General features: G+C 37.5%; 1 protein-coding gene across 2 annotated transcripts in view; it reads right to left on the bottom strand.

Annotated features, from left to right (window-relative positions):
• Positions 1 to 20078, bottom strand: part of LOC117292343 (TOG array regulator of axonemal microtubules protein 1-like) — a 51964-nt gene that overhangs the window by 13189 nt on the left and 18697 nt on the right. The window contains exons 4-10 of one of the 2 annotated variants that reach the window (XM_033774369.1): positions 19704 to 19766; positions 12473 to 12742; positions 11864 to 12111; positions 6895 to 7127; positions 4156 to 4451; positions 3048 to 3158; positions 370 to 545 (exon numbers count right to left, since the gene is read on the bottom strand). In XM_033774369.1, coding sequence (XP_033630260.1) covers positions 370 to 545; positions 3048 to 3158; positions 4156 to 4451; positions 6895 to 7127; positions 11864 to 12111; positions 12473 to 12742; positions 19704 to 19766 — 1397 coding nt within the window. The remainder of the gene's footprint in view (positions 1 to 369; positions 546 to 3047; positions 3159 to 4155; positions 4452 to 6894; positions 7128 to 11863; positions 12112 to 12472; positions 12743 to 19703; positions 19767 to 20078) is intronic. The other variant, XM_033774375.1, reaches the window with a different exon arrangement.

Here is a 20078-nt window from a genome sequence, read left to right as displayed (position 1 = left end):
TAAACAAAGTTGAATTTTGAAATAAATATCATGATCCTTAAAGGCACTGGACACTATTGGTAGTTGCTCATAATAATTATTAGCATAAAACTTACTTGGTAACAAGCAATGGAGAGCTGTTATTGCTACAAAACATGTGAGGTCTCGAAATCAAGCATCTGAAAGCACACAACTTCATGTGAATATGGGTTTTTTTTCTTCCATTATTATCTCGCAACTTCGACGACCAATTGAGTTCAAATTTTCACCGGTTTGTTAATTTGTGCATGATGTTGAGATACACCATGTGAGAATACTGGTCTTTGACAATTACCAAAGGTGTCCAGTGTCTTTAAGAAGGAATAGATGAAGAGGGAACTCTAGACTTACCTCCTCATCCTCTACTTCCTCACTGTCACTCTCTGCTGAGCTGGAATACTTGGAGTCTTGCCTGTAGCTATGACCTATGACCTCGGCCAGAGGTCGCCGCTCCTCTCCGACACTCTTTTTCTTTTGGGTGGCAACTGGTGGAGGCGAGTAGGCTGAGGTCTTGCCGTTGAAAACGCCTAGAAATTACAAAAAGACAATGTTCGGAGTTAAACTTAAGTCTGGTTTGCTTCTAACATGACCTTGAGACTTTGATGTTAAGCACCTCTAGCGTTTTTTGTCTGGGTGGGTTTCTGCATGGGTCACACAGGTAAGGCCGGTTGTGCGCATGGTATAACCAACCATGCCAAAAACACCATGGTGCACCACAACTCTCACCATAGACCTTATCGCAAATACTCGGTATTCAAAAATTAAGAAGTGGAATGGGGGTTCATGCTGGTCTAGCTAATGATCAAGTTTGATCGCTAGCTAGACGAGCATGCACCTCATTCAGTAGATAGCGCTTGTGCAATGGGTATTTTATAAAAAGGTCCATGACACAAAAACTTCAAGAGGACAATCTACATGTAAATTAAAATACAAAGTATGGAAAGTGATCCCTTACATTGAGGTTTCAAACTCAACCAATCAGATACAATTTTTCCATACATGAAAACACCCATAAATGATTCAATAATTTGTACATATCTATAGTCACTCTTACAGCAACAAAATTCCTGTACTGCAGAGATAAAGGAGCAAAACAGAGGTGATGCGTACTGTAAAAAGATCTATTTAAACTTGCATACAAGCGCACCATAATACAAGCTGTCAGCTCGCTAACGAGAATACATCACCATAGTCAAGTTGATTGATTAGGCAATTGATTATTGATGACATCACACCTGAATAGATCATCTGGTTTTTCTTGTAAAAGGACAGGCGATCCTGACGTAGGCGGACATAAATAATTGCTTCTCATCACTCGTTGCTCAAATGAAAAATGCTCTTCTCAAAGCCGTTATAAAAGTTTTGTTCACAACAATGATGCTAATGAGACAAAAGACTAGCGTACATGTAGTTAATTCCTAAATTAATGGTACCCAATCAATGCCAAAGCCAAAACTGTCAGAAATGCTAAAATTAATCACTAAGATAATTTCACCATCAACAAATATTGTCTCATAACCGCTCAATCATCCAAAAAACAACATTTTACCGTAACTTTTATTATCAGGGTTCAATGCAATTAACTCATAATACATTATAATAGAAAGAAAATGCTATATTATATCTGAGTTAAGGCAAAAGGCTTCTACTCAAATTGTTTGAAGTTTTTGTTTTAATTGCATAGTGTAGCGTGTTTGGGGCAGTCGATAATATGAGCTAAGGGGCACAGGTGGCTGCATTGTAAATGGATTTACCTCTGAAAAAAATTCAGACTTTAGAAAAATCGACATTTCATGATCGCATTACAGCAAAACCTATCAAGGTTTTGACTCCACTTAGCTATACAAACCAAGGTTTGCATCAAATGTTCAAAAATTTTAGTCCCACTTGTACTAGGGTATAGGGTAAAACTAAATCATTCTCCCTATTGGAAGCTCACATGTTGGGCCTAAATGCGCAAATTGCGCGCTGATATCACATATTTCGGAAAAATTACTAAATAACCTTTTTCTTTTCTTTTCTTTTTTTCTCTCAAAAACATCAAGAGAAAACAAAATAGAATGCCCCCCCCCCCCCCAAAAAAAAAAAAAAAAAAAAAAAATGTACAGTTGGACTTTTAAAACAAGTTAATCACCACAGTAAAAACATTCCAAAGACCTTGTTTTAATTCAGCGTTCTTTGGCAAAACATTTAGCAAAATTGGTCCAGAATGCCCCAAAGTTTTGGGGAAAAACCTAGGGATAACCATGGTACTCGTACCATTCTTCATTCCCGATGAAGTAATGACTCAAATTAACGGGGGGAATACAAGAAATTAAGGTAACATGCATTCAAGATTTCATACGAATTGGAATTAAACAAGAGCTTTCTTTCAGATAAAATTAAAAACAACAACATTATTTTGTGTCTATTTTCTCTTTAACTCCACTAATTGCAGAGTGGTTTTCAGTGCCGCCCAGACTCAACAACCTTGCTCTAGTTTCCAGGATGCTGCCTTTCTAGGTAGTCAAGCGACTGACAACGCGAGCGAAATCAATCAATACATTCAATCTATAATGAAACCACAATAAAGATTGCCAAACTGCCAACATTCAAAATTCATTTCTGTCTTAAATTTTCCATTACCACTGTGACATTTACACTTGTAAGTTCCATAGTTAGAAGGGTTCTTCCTAAAATATACTTTGGTTCATAAATTTTTGTCCTTTGTTTAAGTGCAAGGAAAATGGTGCAAAAAACAGCATGAAGTTAATCAGTATTTTAGCGGCATGATATTTGGTTTCTGCAAAAAAGTAGGAATAATTTTTCAGTATAACGGCTGACAAAATTATTCATGATGTAGACTTTACCAGACTGTATAGTTTTTCTACTTCAATTTAGGTCAAAAAGATATCGGAAATCATAAAGGAAGAACATCATGCCTGATTTCAAAAGGAAGTGTTTTTATAGAGTAGTGTTCTTTTTATATAGAACATCAAAGTTTCAGAAATTTGCGAACCATAAATTGAATATTATTGAAAGCAGCTTACTCTTTCCAATGACCATTGACAAGTCCTCTGCCGCGACATTTGCCTTTTCCTCGAGGTCCACTGGCCCAGGATGGTGCATTGATGACATAGACAGGGGTGATAACAAGGGTCCTGCTGGAAAAAACGGAAAGTGGTAATTTCTTGAAAGAAAAACCTTAGCACAGTAAGAATACACCATTATTGTTATTCCCAAAAAAGTTTAAATGAACTTGAGTCTTGAACACTTTGCTGGAAGAAAATTACACTGAATAATAAAATTGTGGAATCGTACAATGGGCCACTAGCTTGGTACCCATTGTACATTTCAAAACTACAAATAGATGGGTAAAATATTTGATTTAGGATTAAACATAGAACAATTTACCACGACAGGATTTGAACCGGTCTTTGGTTCCCACTCTAGTCAATTTGTTTTTACCCAGACAGTTTCCCTTGTGGTTTACTATTTGATAAAGTTAAATATGTGTTTCATTTTTTTTTTTTTCAATAAAAGTGCAATAATTGTTTTACAAGTAAGTCCCTGCAGAGCATTATATAAATTAATTTTTTAAGTATAATTTGGTTGTTATAAGTGTATTTAAAAAAAGGTACTTCAAAAATGTATACAGTAGGCTCTCTTTATAAAAAGCACTGTTAAGAAGAGGCTCTGCTTAATATAATACATTTAAAGAGTACATTCTGAAGTCCTGAGTCTCATTTTTGCTTTGTTTTTCTTTCTTTTCTAAAGTCCTCTTGTAACAAAACTCCTGTTGTAAAGAGGTAACTTGGCAAGCCCCAGCGACCTTGATATAACGAGAGTCGACTGTACATCAACCATAGAAATAGAACCCGGAGAACGCTGAGTGTGTCATTTTGTTGTGAGACCATTTTTATGGAAGCCTGTACGCCATTTTTTTTGCCGTACAGTAGATGTCATGAACAATGACCAATGGAAACACGTAGAATTGGTCTATGTGGCGATGCCATTTTTACCATACACATGTGTCACGCGATGATCATTTTGCCATACTAGCCTATTGCGCGGTATCGAAACGCCGCACCCACTTCCGACACAGAGAGTAGCCAAGCTCAGCATTTTCCAGGGTATATTTCTATGACATCAACTCACCTTTTTGTTGCCTCCTTCTTTCCCGTCCATTCTGCACCTTTGCATGAGTTGGGATCGGCGGTGACTGTGATCTGACATTATGACCCTGCCCATTACTATACCCCTGACCGACGATACTGACATCCGACGTTGGCTTATCCCTGAATGTCACCCCAGATGATGGGCTGTACTCGTAGGCATTAGGGTCCGCCCTCTCCTCTGGGTACTCCATGGAGTTCTTACGGCTACCTTTACCAGAGGATGCCCTGGCCATCCTGGGCTTGCTGCTGAACGGGAGCTCAGAGTTGGGCTTCTTTCTGTTGATGGGGCATAAGAGAGTAAAGATTGAACCTTTTAAACTGGTACAAATGTTGATATGATGTTGAACATTTAGGTTGTATACTCGCCCGGCAGCTGAGAAAGATTAAAGGAATGTTATTGGCCCAATGACAAGGGCACTAATGTTAAGCGCATTAACACAGTTATTGTGAAATGCCCTATATTTATAGACCATGAAAATATCTTTCTTTACAAAAAGAGTGACCATGACCTCCATGGCCTTTCTGGCAGGCAAGACACTGGGTTTGGTCATAATGGGAAATGTTACGATTTCCTCATAAGTTCAAGTGTCATAAAGTAACAGGTGCATAAGTTTTGAGGTAAGCCCCCCCACCCCCCTTCTCCATATCAAAAATTTATAAAAATCTCCACAAAGTATGAAACTTCCTGTTTTCTTCATCTGGACCATGCACAAATCGTGACACGATCTGTGGCTCTTTAGTAAACATGCGATGTCACAGGTCACATTGTCTATATTCAGTCATCATAAGATACTATAATAACTCAACAAAGTAAGCATAAAGTCAAAAATTGAAAATTCAAGCAATTTCAAGAAAGTTTACACCATGCTAAATATGCAGGTAGAGAGTATCCGCCCAATATTCCCATAACACTAATTTCCTCTTTTATAAAAGTACATGTTTTCAACCCCCCCCCCCCCCCCCCCCTTCCAACCCTCATGAAAAACCTCTCAAGAATTTCAGATATTTCCAGTCCACATCGAAGACACAATAGCGGGGGTGTGCCACCATGCCTTGTATTGAGCAACAAATGAACAAATGTTGTTATGGTAGCAAAAAATTAATTTTCTGACGTACACATTGTCATTGAGTCTGTTCATCCAAGAATGTACATGTCCCTGAGCAATCTTAATTTTAATTGGCAGTCAAGACACAAACTATCACAGAGCACTTGTAACCTTTTCCATCCCTCTCTAGGGCCCATTTTCATAGAGCTGCTTCAGCAGAAAATGTTGCTTAACAGTTTTCTGCTTAGCAGAAATGAGCAGGATACCAGTCACAGATTGTACTTGTGACATGGTAGTTTGGCTGGTAACCTTATTCTGGTTCGCTGGCCATTTGCCGAGGTACATGTACACCAACAAAACCCAAACAAACGCAACCAAACCCAATCAACTGCAACCAAGTTCAATCACAGCATCTTTAATCAATTAAATCAGCGGTGCATTTTCGGCAGATGTATCTGTTTATTTGATTTTGTTTCACCAGATCATACCAGGATCTACAGAGCTCTTCTTGAATTTAAATAGAAAAAAAATATATATTAATAATCTGGACTTTTGTGATTTTTAATTTAAACTAAGCTCCAATACATGAGCCGTGCTATTCAGAATCCACTTCCAAATGCCAGATTGGTTACAAGATGATGCAAAAACAAACCAGTTGCAACCAACGCAGTTGCAACCAACACAAATAATTGTGTAAGGATTTCTCACTCAAACACTAGGACAAATTTGATGAGTTAATTTTCTTTAAAGAAGGTCACTCAATAAGCTTTTTTTGAGATATGGCTGACACAATGCTACAACAATATTGGGTTTGGTTAAAGGCAGTGGACACTATTGGCAATTGTCAACGACTAGCCTTCACAGTTGGTGTATCTCAACATATGCATAAAATAACACACCTGTGAAAATTTGAGCTCAATTGGTCATCAAACTTGTGAGATAACAATGAAAGAAAAAACACCCTTGTCACACGAAGTTGTGTGCGTTTAGATGGTTGATTTCGAGACCTCAAGTTCTAAACCTGAGGTCTCAAAATCAAACTCGTGGAAAATTACTTCTTTCTCGAAAACTATGGCACTTCAGAGGGAGCCGTTTCTCACAATGTTTAAATCAACCTCTCCCCACTACTCGTCACCAAGTAAGGTTTTATGCTAATAAATATTCTGAGTAATTACCAATAGTGTCCACTGCCTTTAAATTGGTGTGTAAACACTCAAACTAAACAGTGCACTCCTATTGCGTCCGCCATACCTCAAAAAGGCATTTGGTCCTTGGACGAAATTTATTTATTTTCCACGTAACAGATTTTATTTTTTTAACCCACACTCTGCTGATCAAAAACACCAGAGCTGAAGTCCACTAGACCATTACATAAGTCAAAATCGGTTCAGACAGGCATTTCAGAGTCGCGCCGAAACTAAATAGCTTAGGAGTGACTATAGGTCGAACCAAATACATTTTGGTTTCAGACAGGCGCTTCAGAATCATCAAGACGCTCCAGAGCGCGTTCAATCGCTCCTAACTGTTTCAGACAACAAACTTTCCATGTACTTTATTAAATAATTCGGTTCGGCGCAACTCTGGATTGCCTGTCTGAACCAGCCATAACGTCATCACTAAAAGCCATGTACAAAAATTATTTTCAAACTTCACAGTGGTCCCTCTCCACTCACCCTTTCTTCTTTGATAGAGGTTGTCTCTCCAATGAGTCCTCAACCCCACTGTTCATCGTTGAGAACATACTAAAGAAGCCGCTCTCATCCACCTTAGGGGAGACCACCGAGGATGAAGAGAGATTGTTGTTGGATTGAGAGTGTCTATCCAAGTCCCTCGTGATGTGTTTCTCCGCTCTCTTCTCGGCCCGCTTCTTGGCAGCGCTGCTGCGCACTTTCTCCAAGGAGCTCATCTGTCGAGAGAGAAAAAATTGATAGAAAATAAAAATTATTACTGCTCGGTAAGGTTAAGTTCTGCGTGGTGTAGTAAGCACAGAAATGTATTCAGTTTTTGGTGGAGAAACATATGAAATTAATCTCTCTATTAGGACAAAATTTAAGTAAACAAAAAAAAAGGAATTTGAGATAATTTTTGGTCTTAACATTATGAAGAGTACACACTACTGATCCTTAGCCTACTGCAGCCTGACAGCGGTGGAGCACTCTATTGTTAATCCACTACTGCCGAAGGATCAGACTTACACATCGTATGTTATTTTACTGACCTAAAGCATGTCATTAATTCCCTGTTCCCTTCTCTTGCCTCGACATTTGAACACAGTACCAGCATGAAAAACTGGCAAGAAATTCTGGACTGGTAAGAGTTTTTCTCAGAATAGCATTGGTTAGTCTTGAGGGTTTGGCTCAGTATCTGCTTCCTAGTAGTGAACAAACACTGTGTACCAGCTGCTGGTTAGTGTGAGGAGGTCAGTCCTTGCTCAACGCTGGACAGGCCTCAGGGAAAAACAACATATTTTGTTCCTTTATGAACAGTCATTCGCAAGAAAACAAATACACTGCTTTTTTATTTACTTATAAAATGACAAATCTTTTCAGGTGAAATGGTGGATTATATGGACAGTTGTCTAAAACTTTAGGATGATTTTGGTTGCTGTCTTTTGGCAGATGTAAAAAATTAAGTGTAAAATGATCAATATTCATTTAAAAAACAAAGAACTGTATCTCTGTTTTGGGGTGTTTTTTCCAGCAATTTGACTAACCATTTAACTACAAAGGTTGTGTATGGTAACGAACAACTGAGGTACCAAATCAAGTGTGTATTGTGAAGATTTATTCACCACATGATATTATATTGCAGTTTGACACAGTTTATTTATCATTCATAACTTCACGCGATGACAATTGAATGGTCAAACAAGTAGGAGGGTTGAGTCTCTGTAGATGCATTTACCACATGATATCATATTGCACGCTGGGCTAGTTTATTTAACATTCAAAACCTTGACTGTGTACTGTGTACATAGATTATTCCACCACAGCATGGAGTATAAGAACAGTGCAATACACAGGGTGAGATATGAGCCATGCAACATAGGTTTATATCAACCTCTTGTTGCTACGGGCCGACCAATCAGAATTGAGGATTCAATTTGGCTTGAAGATAGTTCTTATCATATTATTTTGCTACATTGACCGAAGGAATCAAAAACCTGTTTTCTTAAATGATTTTCCATATCCAGTCATTTGTTCACAAGCATTTATTTCACTGCTGTTCTTGTCCAAGTAAAAACAAATCTGCCAGAATTGTAATTTATGATTACAATGTAACTTGAGCGCCCATGATATTGGTTCACCTAAACCCTGGATAGAAAATAATCGCAAAATCAAAGGGGAAACATTGTTCTTTTTATATTTGGTTTGCAGAAACATCAAGAGTGGATCCATACTGAGAAGTCTCCCGAATTCCGAAAATCTACTCAGCGGTAGTACAATATAAATCACAATAGCTCTCTAAAGAACAAACTCTACCTGGCAAGCAGATACACACATGGTGTTACCCGCAAACCAAATATATATATTGTAATTGATACCTCACCATGCAATGCCTCAAATCCCACGTTGTACTCTTTGCTAAAATAAATCAAAGCCCTCATTTATAAACAGTGTTGAAACTGTCTAAAAATACACCACTTCCCCAACAGACTAAAATAAACAAATACCTTTTATAACATCTGCATCTATAAGATCTTAATCACATCAATTCGGTTGTATTTCATCTAACCCACATTTTAATCAAGTCCACTTCCTGCTTGAAGCCCAAGCAGTTTGATAACGAATCTTGCTTGGACTAATTAAAACAGACAGGCGTACGATATCACACTACGAGGTCTTTCCCCCCCGGGGTTAAAACGCCAATCCTGCCAGTCTTGTCAGTATCGTAAACTGACCTTCCTGCTCCTCCCTACATGACTTCACATATCAGAGGATATTTTGTAACAAGTTGAAGAAGAATTATGAAAGTGTGTCTTGAAGGAGGTGACTCAACTCAACCCATCAGCGTGAATCACTTTTCCCGATCATTAATTATGCAAGATACATTCAAGTATGGTTCAATAACCCTTCATTCAAATTCTCACGTTTCCAAATTGATATCATAAAACCGAACCTGTAGGTTTTGATATGCTTATTGTAAAAAAAAAAAAAAAAAAATTAAAAAAATGACCTGAGGTTCCGACCCAGCAGAGTCTTTCTCAAAGACACAACACAACAAACAAGAACAGCTACTAAAGTGTAATATCTAATGCATCAGCTACCCCTATAACCTAATTGTTGTCCTATTTTAAAAGCTTCCTAATATATAACTATCTAAATCATTGTAAACTTTCATATCCTAAGATACTAAGTAATACTGTAAACTACTAATAATTTGAATATATTTATAAAACTTTGTAAAATGTGTAAGTTTAGGGCAGCAAAGAAATAAATGTGTGCAAATCAAATCAAAGGAACAATGTTGAAATAAAATTGTATATTTTGTTCTCATCAACCTAAGTGAGCTTCCAGCTAAATACCATTCGATCACTCAGGAATTGTCTAATTTCAGATGTCATACCTTATCTTATAATCGAAATAACTGCAGTAAAGACACTGGACACTATTGGTAATTGTCAAACACCAGTCTTCACAGTTTGTGTATCTCAATGAATGCATAAAATAACAAACCTGTGAAAATTTGAGCTCAATTGGTTGTCATGTTGCGAGATAATAATGAAACATCCTTGTCACACGAAGTTGTGTGCGTTTAGATGGTTGATTTGGAGACCTCGAATTCTAAATCTGAGGTCTAGAAATCAAATTTGTGGAAAATTACTTCTTTCTCAAAAACTACTCCACTTCAGAGGGAGCTGTTTCTCACAATGTCTTATACTACCAACTTCTCCCCATTACTCGTTACCAATAAAGGTTTTAGGCTAATAATTATTTTGAGTAATTACCAATAATGTCCACTGCCTTTAAGGATAAATAATTGAGTGTTGACATTTATATATTTTGTCCCAATAAAACCGAGTGAGCCTCCAGCTTAGATCTGTTTGATTAAACTGAAAATGTATAATTTCAGATGTCATTCCTAATCTTTGAGTGAAATTTGGTTTTAAAATATCCGATGTGTGATATAAGCACTTTATACCAGTGCTTTTCCAAGTTCCACAGAGAAACATCCACAGGCTACTTGGATGCATTCTACAGCAAATATCTCATACTAATTTGTTTTGTGCCCACTGACTGCTAATATTTAGCAATCAAAGATGATTTCTGATAGCAACTGATTTTGTGCAGCACTTAGTAGTGTTACACAATGCTATACTATAGCAAAATTCACCAGGGGGCAAATGTAGCTCATAAAAGTGCTCCTTATATTATAAAAGTGCTCCTTGTTATGATTAATTGTTTGTTTTATTATATCACCACACCTTAACCCCTGGGCAAGCATATCCTGGTTGACTAGGGGGGGGGGCACACGTTCTGATCAGTATTGTTCAACCCAGATAAGAGGATCTTGTTTCCAGAAGGAATAAAAAGGGATAATGAAACCATTAAAGTATCATTAAAGAAAAATCTGTGTCAGGCTTGATACAGGCATGATATTTGGTGCCTCCCAGGCCAGATAAAGTTCATGACTTTATGAAATTTCAAGAATGTTATGTGCACCCGGTGTCGACTTTAAAAGACTATTCAGGCTATTTCATGACATTTTATTTTTATTTTTCAAGGGTAAAAAAAAATCAGAAATCAGACTATTGTAGAAAGAATATCATGCCTAGTTGAGCTGTTTTCCATGGAAACACTTACTTTATATAGAATGGGCTGACCTGATTTATTTTTTTTTTTTTCAAGAGGAAAAAAAAAAGCAGAAATCAGACTACATGTACACTAGGAAGAATATCATGCCTAGATTTCCATGGAAACACTTACTTTATATGGAAAGGGCTGACCTATATGTACACAATGGTGTAGGCTTTAACAGCATTTTCAGGCTAGTTTAAGAAAATTTACTGATATTTCCCAAGGGCAAACAAAATCACGAGTCAGACTACAGTAAGAAGAATATCATGCCTAGATTAAGCTGGTTTCCATGGTAACAATTACTTTATATATATTTAAGGTGTAATGTTCAAGTTAAGTGTAATGTTCAAGTTTCTGGGTAGTGTTCAAATTTGCACGACTGATTAAATTAAGTCAGTCAGAGATACAGTGTACTAGCTAACGCCTGCCTCGGTAACAGGGTGTTGCTGACCCCTAAACACACGTCTGATTGAGGATAATTTCTCTCCAATTACAAGATGAAGTTTCCAATTAGGGTAGCACTTCATTCTGATCGGTGTAGTTTGTATGTCAATGACTCTGAGAACATGCAGAGAGCTACAAAACTTTCCTGATAACTTGACTGAACGCCTCGCTGTTTTTAAAAAAGGTCTCCCGATCGGGAAGAGCTGATACCCCATTGGGAGTAGAATTATATATCGTTATATCTCGCATGAAAAATGTGCAAAAACAAAACTCGTCGCAAACTTCTTTTGTGAGAAAATCTGTGCTTTTTTGAGAAACTCGCATGTAGCTAGAGCTATTTTGGGAGAAACAACATAATTAGCACTGACACAACAATAATGCTTGTCGACAAAGTACTTACATCAGGTCCGATGTCTTCATCATCAGACATTTCAAAATCATCAGTATACGAGAGGTCTGAATCAATGATGTCATCCACCCCTTTGAATCCTTGGTTCCGTTCCAGTGGGTCTAGGATGGGCCTCCCTTGTCCCCTTCGACCCGCTGACCTTGCCAGGGTGGGTTTAAGAGGGATGGGTGAGGCTGGGACCACACCCTTAGATTTCTTTGGCTCGTACTCTGGGGACCAGTCACGCCGAACTGCTGCATCTGAAAACAGATGAATGATTCAAAAATGACACTGACTGTAGGTATGTAGAGAAAAAAATCTTTAGGAATAACGCATAAACTGACCACCAATTTTCCTTAATACTAGCCTGGTGTACGATGTCTAGAAAAACTAGCATGGGCTAGCAGACACCACTTCTCAACTTGCCAAAAGGGCAACTAAAAACTGTGCAACCTACTTGCTTATAGGCCTCATACATCTTTCTTTTCAGATGATATTGCTACCATTGACTCATCTTTATTATACATTTATGACAATACAAGCTCAAATTTGGGCTACGAACAGTTCCTAGCCGTGTGGGCTACTTTTAAAAAGGTTCAAGCACAAGGCCTGCCTACTTACCTGGTAGAGGTTCAACCTTCTTCTTGCCCTTTGACCCGTCATCAGGTGAAAAATGCGCCTCTGGCCATGAGCTCGATAGATTCTTCCTGAAACCTCTCCCTCCGATACTGCCGTTCTCCTTGACGTTAGCAGACCCAAAGGAACTCACGTATTTATGGTCTGCGTGTGGCTGTCGAACTTCGGGGTCCTCGGACTCCTGTCTTATTAAACTGTTACTGTTACGCTTCTTGAGGATTGTGGCTGTGTTGCCGGCAAATGGGTCGTGACCTCCTGTGAAATAGACACAGAAAGTATATATAAGTGTGAACCTTTCATTGTGGCAGCATTTTTAGTCTGTATTTTAATCCAAGAATTGTGTCACAGGCCTGATACTTCACAGAGGCAATGGAGGCAATTGTCCCCATGCCCCTGTTCACCGCCTCAGTGCCCCTTGAAATGTTCCAGTAGAAGGTTACATTTCCCCTCAATGAGGTGCCCTTTATCATCACAGAGGAAGAAACGACCTTGCCCTTACAAGAATGAAGTGTCAGGACTATAGGTGAAATAGTTAACAAAACAGTAATGTGTTGTACAGTATATGACAGGAGACAGAGTAAAATGCACCACTGTGCTTCTGTCATTAAGTAAGCAGTTTTTCCAATGGTTGTGGGTTGCCATTGTTTTGTTTAATGGAAACCACTCAAAAAAAGATTCTGTATGTGAATGGACATGCAGGCATACTGAAAATATATTAACTTGATTTCTTTTAAAGCCATTGGACCCTTTTGGTAAACAGTATTGTCCAAGGCCCACACTTCGTGTATCACAACTTCTATATCAAATAACAAACCTGTGAACATTTGGGCTTAATCGGTCATCGGAGTCGGGAGAAAATAACGGGAAAACCCACCCTTGTATCCGCGCGTTTCGCCGTGTCATGACATGTGTTTAAAATAAATCTGTAATTCTCGTTAACGAGAATTGATATTGTTTTACTGTTTTCTCAAAAAGTAAAGCATTTCATGGAATAATATTTCAAGAGAAGTATTTCACCACTACCTTCTGTAAACCCTGTAAGTTATTTGTAAATCTGTGAACTTTTTATTTTTTTTCTGTACCGAAAGGGTCCAATGGCTTTAACAGGATGACTTTTTCGTTAAATTGTTGATGGAAATTTGAGGGTGATTTAAAAGTTAATCAACTCTAATAATTTTCAGTAAAAGTCTGCATGTTCACTCACATGTTGAAACGTTTTTTGGGGAAGGTAAAAATTGCAACTATTGGATAAACTGACAACATGACGGATGCAAAGAGGTAACCGACTCCCTTTACTGTCATATGTAAAAGGAAAACCATGTATACACAGGTCTTTAAAAGCATGCAAGGGAACTTTCAATTGAAGTGGCATTTCCATTAACACAAGCAATAGTGCAAGAACATCAACCACTAACTTGAAATCCAATGTGACATAAACTCGACACACTTGTGTACAATGTCTGATTTTGGGTCAAGTTATTGATGCATACTACAACTGGGAGTCACATAAAACATTTTGTTCTGTATCAAAAACAATGTTGCAATTACCGTCTTTATATTACCAACAAGGCTAGACTCATTATGGTTTTATCTCCTGGCCAAGGTTGTGCCTCATTGAAGGACAACTAGACAATTATTCCTACTTTGGCAAAAAATGACCCTTTGGTTTCTCATCCGTAATGAAATATTGATACAGGAGATGTCCGCTCTAGTATATACTTGGTACCATGGCAACTAGGTTGGCATTAAAGGCAAAGCGTACCCTTGTTTTTTGGAACCGTTCAATTGTTTTAATCCTGTAAATTTAGGTATGCAGAAAAACGTGGTAACATTTTCGAAATATCACATTGAATTCCGGAGCGATTACTGATCCATACAGGAAGAATAATTTGTAACTGGAATATGCAGTCTGAGAAATGTTACCTTCTCAGATTCAAATTTTGGGGCATAAAAACTAACTCTCTTTTTACACAAGCGTATTACCTTGAAGTGAAATGGTTTTAAAACATACTTTATACTATCAAAAGCTGCTGTAGGCTTCTACCTATTAGTATTTTTAGCAATTAGTTTTAAGAATGATTACCAAACGATAACCTTCCCTTTAAATGTCTTTAATTGCTCACACAAAAAAGTCTTCTCCCATAACTTTACCAACAAAATGTGCCAAACCTGCAGTCTATCAATTGTTAAGACTTTGAAAGGAAAAGAACACAGCACATATTATATTGATCTTTCTGGAAAATGAAATCACGCTCCAACAAATTAGATCTCGGTATGAAACAGAATCACCATGGCAACCGCATCAAGGGAGATTACAATACATGCAAGTGAACCGGTGCTTTGCTAATAGGAAGGAACCTGTAATATCCCGCCGGTACCACGCACTGAATTTCTCATAAGGATATTCTTGACAATAGTTATTTGATATGTATGTCGGGAGGTCGGAGCAAATTAAACTGCATGAGACTCAAAATAAAAAATGCAACACCAGGTACATGTTAATTTCATCTGTCTGTAAAAGGGTTGTGTTTTATAAAGTCAATTTTGCAGTAACGATTTTTCAGTCTAGGCGGTGTACAATGCGGCTAAATTGAATGAGAGCATTGAAACAGCTGCAGTCAATGCAACACATAATATGGTGCTCCCATTAATTTTCGACAAATCAATGTTTATTTTAAAGTGAAGAAGGCAACATTGGGATAAATGGTCTAAAAAGGCAATAATACAAACACATATCTGCGTAGTCTCTGGAGACTTAATTCTCTTATCATAATGAATGCAAATCAACTGGTTCCGTCTTCAACAGTTTAGGAATCATTTATAAATAAACTGTGCAATTCTTGTGCTTATTTAATTGTTCAAGGACCAAGCTGGTCCCAGCCATATGGAGTTTTAGGCGTGCGTCATTTAACTTCTTCAAATATTTCAGCTTAACATGGTTTTGGGCTATAACAATTATACAAGAATTGGGAAAGAAACGAAGAAACCTGAGATTAAGACTTGATCCGAGTTTCTGGTTATTTGTAAACAATTACAAATTTGCCCAACTGATGTTCAAGTTTTCATTAAACCTATTATGTAATGGTCACCCAAATTCAGGCGTGATTGGCAAATGGGGTATCTAAAAAACAACCACCCTCATCCCAATTTCGAATTTTGTTTCAATGTAAGTTTGAACAAACTCATTGTAACATAGATATTGAAACTCTATTTATGTATTTTTACTTTCAAGATTTTAAATAGAACTAAAAAAAAAAAATATTTCAGACTATATTTTTTGATTGAATGTTTTTTTTCTTCTTCAAATTTGATACGCCCGCCCGAGACTTGCACAATTAAGTGGCAATGGCAACTTGTTAAAAACAATCTTTTCTTCTTTTGTTAAGCAAGAACCCCATTTAGTTTTTGCTCCCACAATTCATTATTAGACTAAACATATTAGAATTTTGAAAACATACATTTGTCAACAAAAATAAAAGAGTACATATACTCACAGCCTGCATACTCATGCATGCCATATAGGCCTAAGGGAACAGATGTACTGTAAGAGGTTTTTGTTTTATCAGTCAATAAAAATATCAGCTTATTTTCAACCCAATACATTCTGCCGCTGAGAGACAACTCTACAATTTATCCTGGTAGCTTCCTCAATCTTCTTGCCCACATCCATGGAATCAGGTCAAACCATACACAGATACAACATCCCCCTTCCCCCCTCTCTCGCTCTCTCATATGCATTGGTAACCGGCAAAACTGTCACCTCAAATTAAATTAAAAAAGCTTCTCCCGTGGGGAACGGGAACGGGGGAGCCACCGTGAATACAGAATAATTCTGGAGATGCCGATGGATGAAGGAGCTCTCTGCCAGTATCAAGAACCTGATTGTCTGAAGGACTTTTTTGGAGATGCGATAGTATCAGAAATAGTTTCTGTGGTTTTTATACATTTATTTTCAGTAGTTTTAGTAATAATAATAATATAATAATATCGAAGTCTTATATAGCGCACGTATCTACCAAACAAGGTACTCAAGGCGCTGAGTATATACAAACTTTCAGAAAGATAGGTTATTGCAGTGATGAATTCTGAGACCAAATTATTTAGTACGAGATACAAAAAAAGATCATCATCATTGTCAAGAAAGAAATTGTCTGAAGGACTTTACAGAGACAAGATAGTATCAGAAATAGTGTCTGCAGTTATAACATACTTTTTAAAGTAGTTTTAGTACAGGCATAGAGGTAGAAAGATACTTCACAGATTCAAAGATATCTGTCTGGGTCAAGAACCTGATTGTTGACAGAGATGAGGTAGTATCAGAAATAGAGTCTGCAATTTTAATTTTTTTAGTTAGTTTTAAAAGTAGTTTTAGTACGGAATACTTTATAGAATAAAAGATCTCGCAGTGTCAAGGACCTGATTGTTTGAAAACAGAGACGAGATAGTATCAGAAATAGTTGTGTGCGTTTTTTATCTTTATTTTTTAAAAGGATAAAATAAGTTTTATTTAGTTACAGCAACAAAAGATGAGTGAAGTGTGAAAGCATTGCTGATGGGAGATGTTAATTAGTTTGGTATAATACAGACTTCTAGTTTTAAGATGTGTTCATTCTATTACTTAATCACACAACAAACAAAGGCCTTTATTGCAACTAGTTCACATCATCAAACAAAACCTTGCATTGAAATACTTTTTCAAACCCTCCTGGGACCAATCTCATTGCCCTTCTTACTTACGATCACCATTCTCCGCTCACAAGCAAGTGCCGAATTTCTGCGCTAGCTGTGTAAGCGTAGAATGCCTAGTAACGTGGAGTACACACGCGCACAAGCAAAAATTCCCCGCTAACCCGTGAAATACGCTTGACGTAAAGCACAGAAGTCCCTTCTTCCGTAAGCGCTGGTTCCTTGGTAAGCCTGCTCTCTGACCTTTCAATATCATCTACTTTGATTTTGAATGAAATATAAACTACAGCAGCCTGCAATATGATCATGAATGTGTACAAAGCGACTAAGATTTTACTTTCCGAGTTGTGCCACCACACGATGGATTCAAAATGTACTGAAAATAACAATTTTTTTACAAAAACAACGATGTGTCAAGAATTGTTTTGGTGTCCATAACTTTTTAAGAAAAAGGCCATCAATTTGAACAAGACTCTATTGTTATTATTCTTGTTTTCCTTTTTTGTTCAAAACAATTCTAAGAAGCCCATTTAATAAATGTGAAATTCAAGTATGCAACTTTCATAATACATGTAATCATGATTATCATGAAACCTTATGCTCAAACCTTATGGCTTGACCATGGAGCTATTACAGAGACAACCTACATGTAAGGTTCTTTTTGTCAACCCAACAGCACTCCTTGATCATTATAGTTACAAAACACACTCATATCTTTGTGAAAATACAATGTATTTCAACCTGAAGTGCAGACTCTTAGCAATTTTGAAGTCCCTGTTTAACTGGTTGTAAATCAAGTTCAACAGACTAATAAACTGGTTGTCACATTACTGTAGCTGGTTGTAAATCCAGTTGAACTGGTTGTAATTCTAGTTCACTTGGATGTTAAACTGGTTGTCACAATACTGTAACTGGTTGTAACTCCAGTTAAAATTGTTGTAAATCTAGTTCACTTGGATGTTTTAATATAACTTTATCATGTAGATGTAGGATGCCATGCACAAAACCCACTAGTTGATCCATTTCACCAAATGTCATCTTATCCGCAAGGTTGCATGATTTCGGGGAATCCGATTCCTCTTTGTGCCATACATGTGCATTTACATGATTTAGGTGACTTTCATGCGGTAAAATCTGCACGTTGTGTATTCACATGCCAGTGATAGACCATGTGCAGGCAGCAGCCACCTGAGATTGTGACGTCAGTGTATTGAGTCTGTACCTGTGATACAACCTTCAATTTGCCGGTTTTCTTAAATTATGTGAAAGAAAATCCCATGAAAGCTGCCGCTCAAAAAAGTCTCAAGAAAACTTAAATTTTTGTTTTACTACTGATCAGCAAACAAGATGTTAGCAGTGTGATACATATTAGCATAATCTGTGAAGACATGTTTTCTACAATTCTAGATACTCAAACTTTGTATTCCTTGACAGGGAATTGTAATATAGACAGTGGAAGATTATGTTTATTTCGAACTCCATGGTTTTAGGGTGCTTTTTTTTTTTTTTTACTGTAGCAATGATATACTGACTTCTTAACTTAAAGACCATAGATCATGCACTTAACATGCTTAACAGGGCTCGGTTGAGTGGAATCTCGTGGTAAACAGTGCCATAAAAATGGGCCCAGTGCTAAAACAGGGACCAATGTTATTGAGCTCCTTGGCAATTGTTTTATGCTTATCTGTGCGATGTCCATTTCATACCACTTCTAACTGTGCGAACAAGAGAAAGCAGCTTACTTTCCCATTTATTACCATCAGTAAATTTAAAAGTAAACCATTCAAATCCACAGTAACGCGAAGTTGGCCACCTTTTTTTCTTGCCAACATGTGAAATAAGCTAACGTTGCTAAGCAGTTAAGATTTATACAGAGTTAAGGTCAATCTTAGCGCTTGGTGAAAATCGGCCGCCAGGCTCCAATTTCATGGCTGTGCTTCAGCTGTGGAATTATGCTCTTAAAGCCCATAGATCATGCACTTAACAGGGCTCGGTCGAGTGTAATACCGTGGTAAACAGTGCCATGAAACTTGGCCCAGTATTGAGCTGCTTCACAGCTGAATTTTTGCGGAAAGGGCAGCTTATATACCTTTTCGATTTGTTGCATGAAAAATTCATGATAAACGTGCCAAATTGGGTATTACATTTTAAGCAGGTTTTTTTGTTCTGCTAGAATTAACACAAAAACTGTTCATACCGTTAAGCAGCACTATTAAATTGGCCCCTGATATAAGGAGAGAGAGGGGGGGAGAGAGACACGCTTGGGGAAGGAGTGTTGGGGAATGAAGGGGGTCCATGCTGAAGGGGGTCCACGCCTAAGAGAAGCCCGGTTCACACTTCCTGCCAAGCGAATTTTGTTGATGCAATAATCGCTATGCACTCCCCTTACAATTGTGTTGAAAGAAAATTTTCTTCTGCTTTGCACGAAGCATTCGCAGGAAGTATAAACCAGGCTTTATGTGTTAATGGAAAAGAATCACACAATGATACACGGCATTGGTTAAGTCTACATGGTAGAATGAGAGATTACCGAACAGATTGTGATCTTCCTCCGCCCTGTTCATTTCTTCCTTGATGCGCCAGGGACTCCAGTCTTGGAGATACGATGAGAGTAGTCATGGAGAGATCATCGGGAAAATGGTTAAATTAAACTGTGTGTCTGGGGTTGTTATCTTACACTAATTTAGTTAGATTATAGACCTGTGGTTAGGATACATTCAACTCAATGGGAGAATTAACAAAGATGGCTCAACAGAGTTTTCATAATAAAATCCAGTCACAAATCAAATTTTGTGGGGAAAACAAATAATAATAATAATTCATACAGTTGTTCAAAGTCTTTTTTTTTTTTTAACAAATGATTAATGAGTATAGCAATATGTAGTTAAAGGTTTAGTCAGTGAGT

This window comes from Asterias rubens, chromosome 1 (assembly GCF_902459465.1).
Source record: "Asterias rubens chromosome 1, eAstRub1.3, whole genome shotgun sequence".
NCBI classification, from domain to species: domain Eukaryota; kingdom Metazoa; phylum Echinodermata; class Asteroidea; order Forcipulatida; family Asteriidae; genus Asterias; species Asterias rubens.
This window is presented reverse-complemented; position numbering and strand designations above follow the sequence as displayed.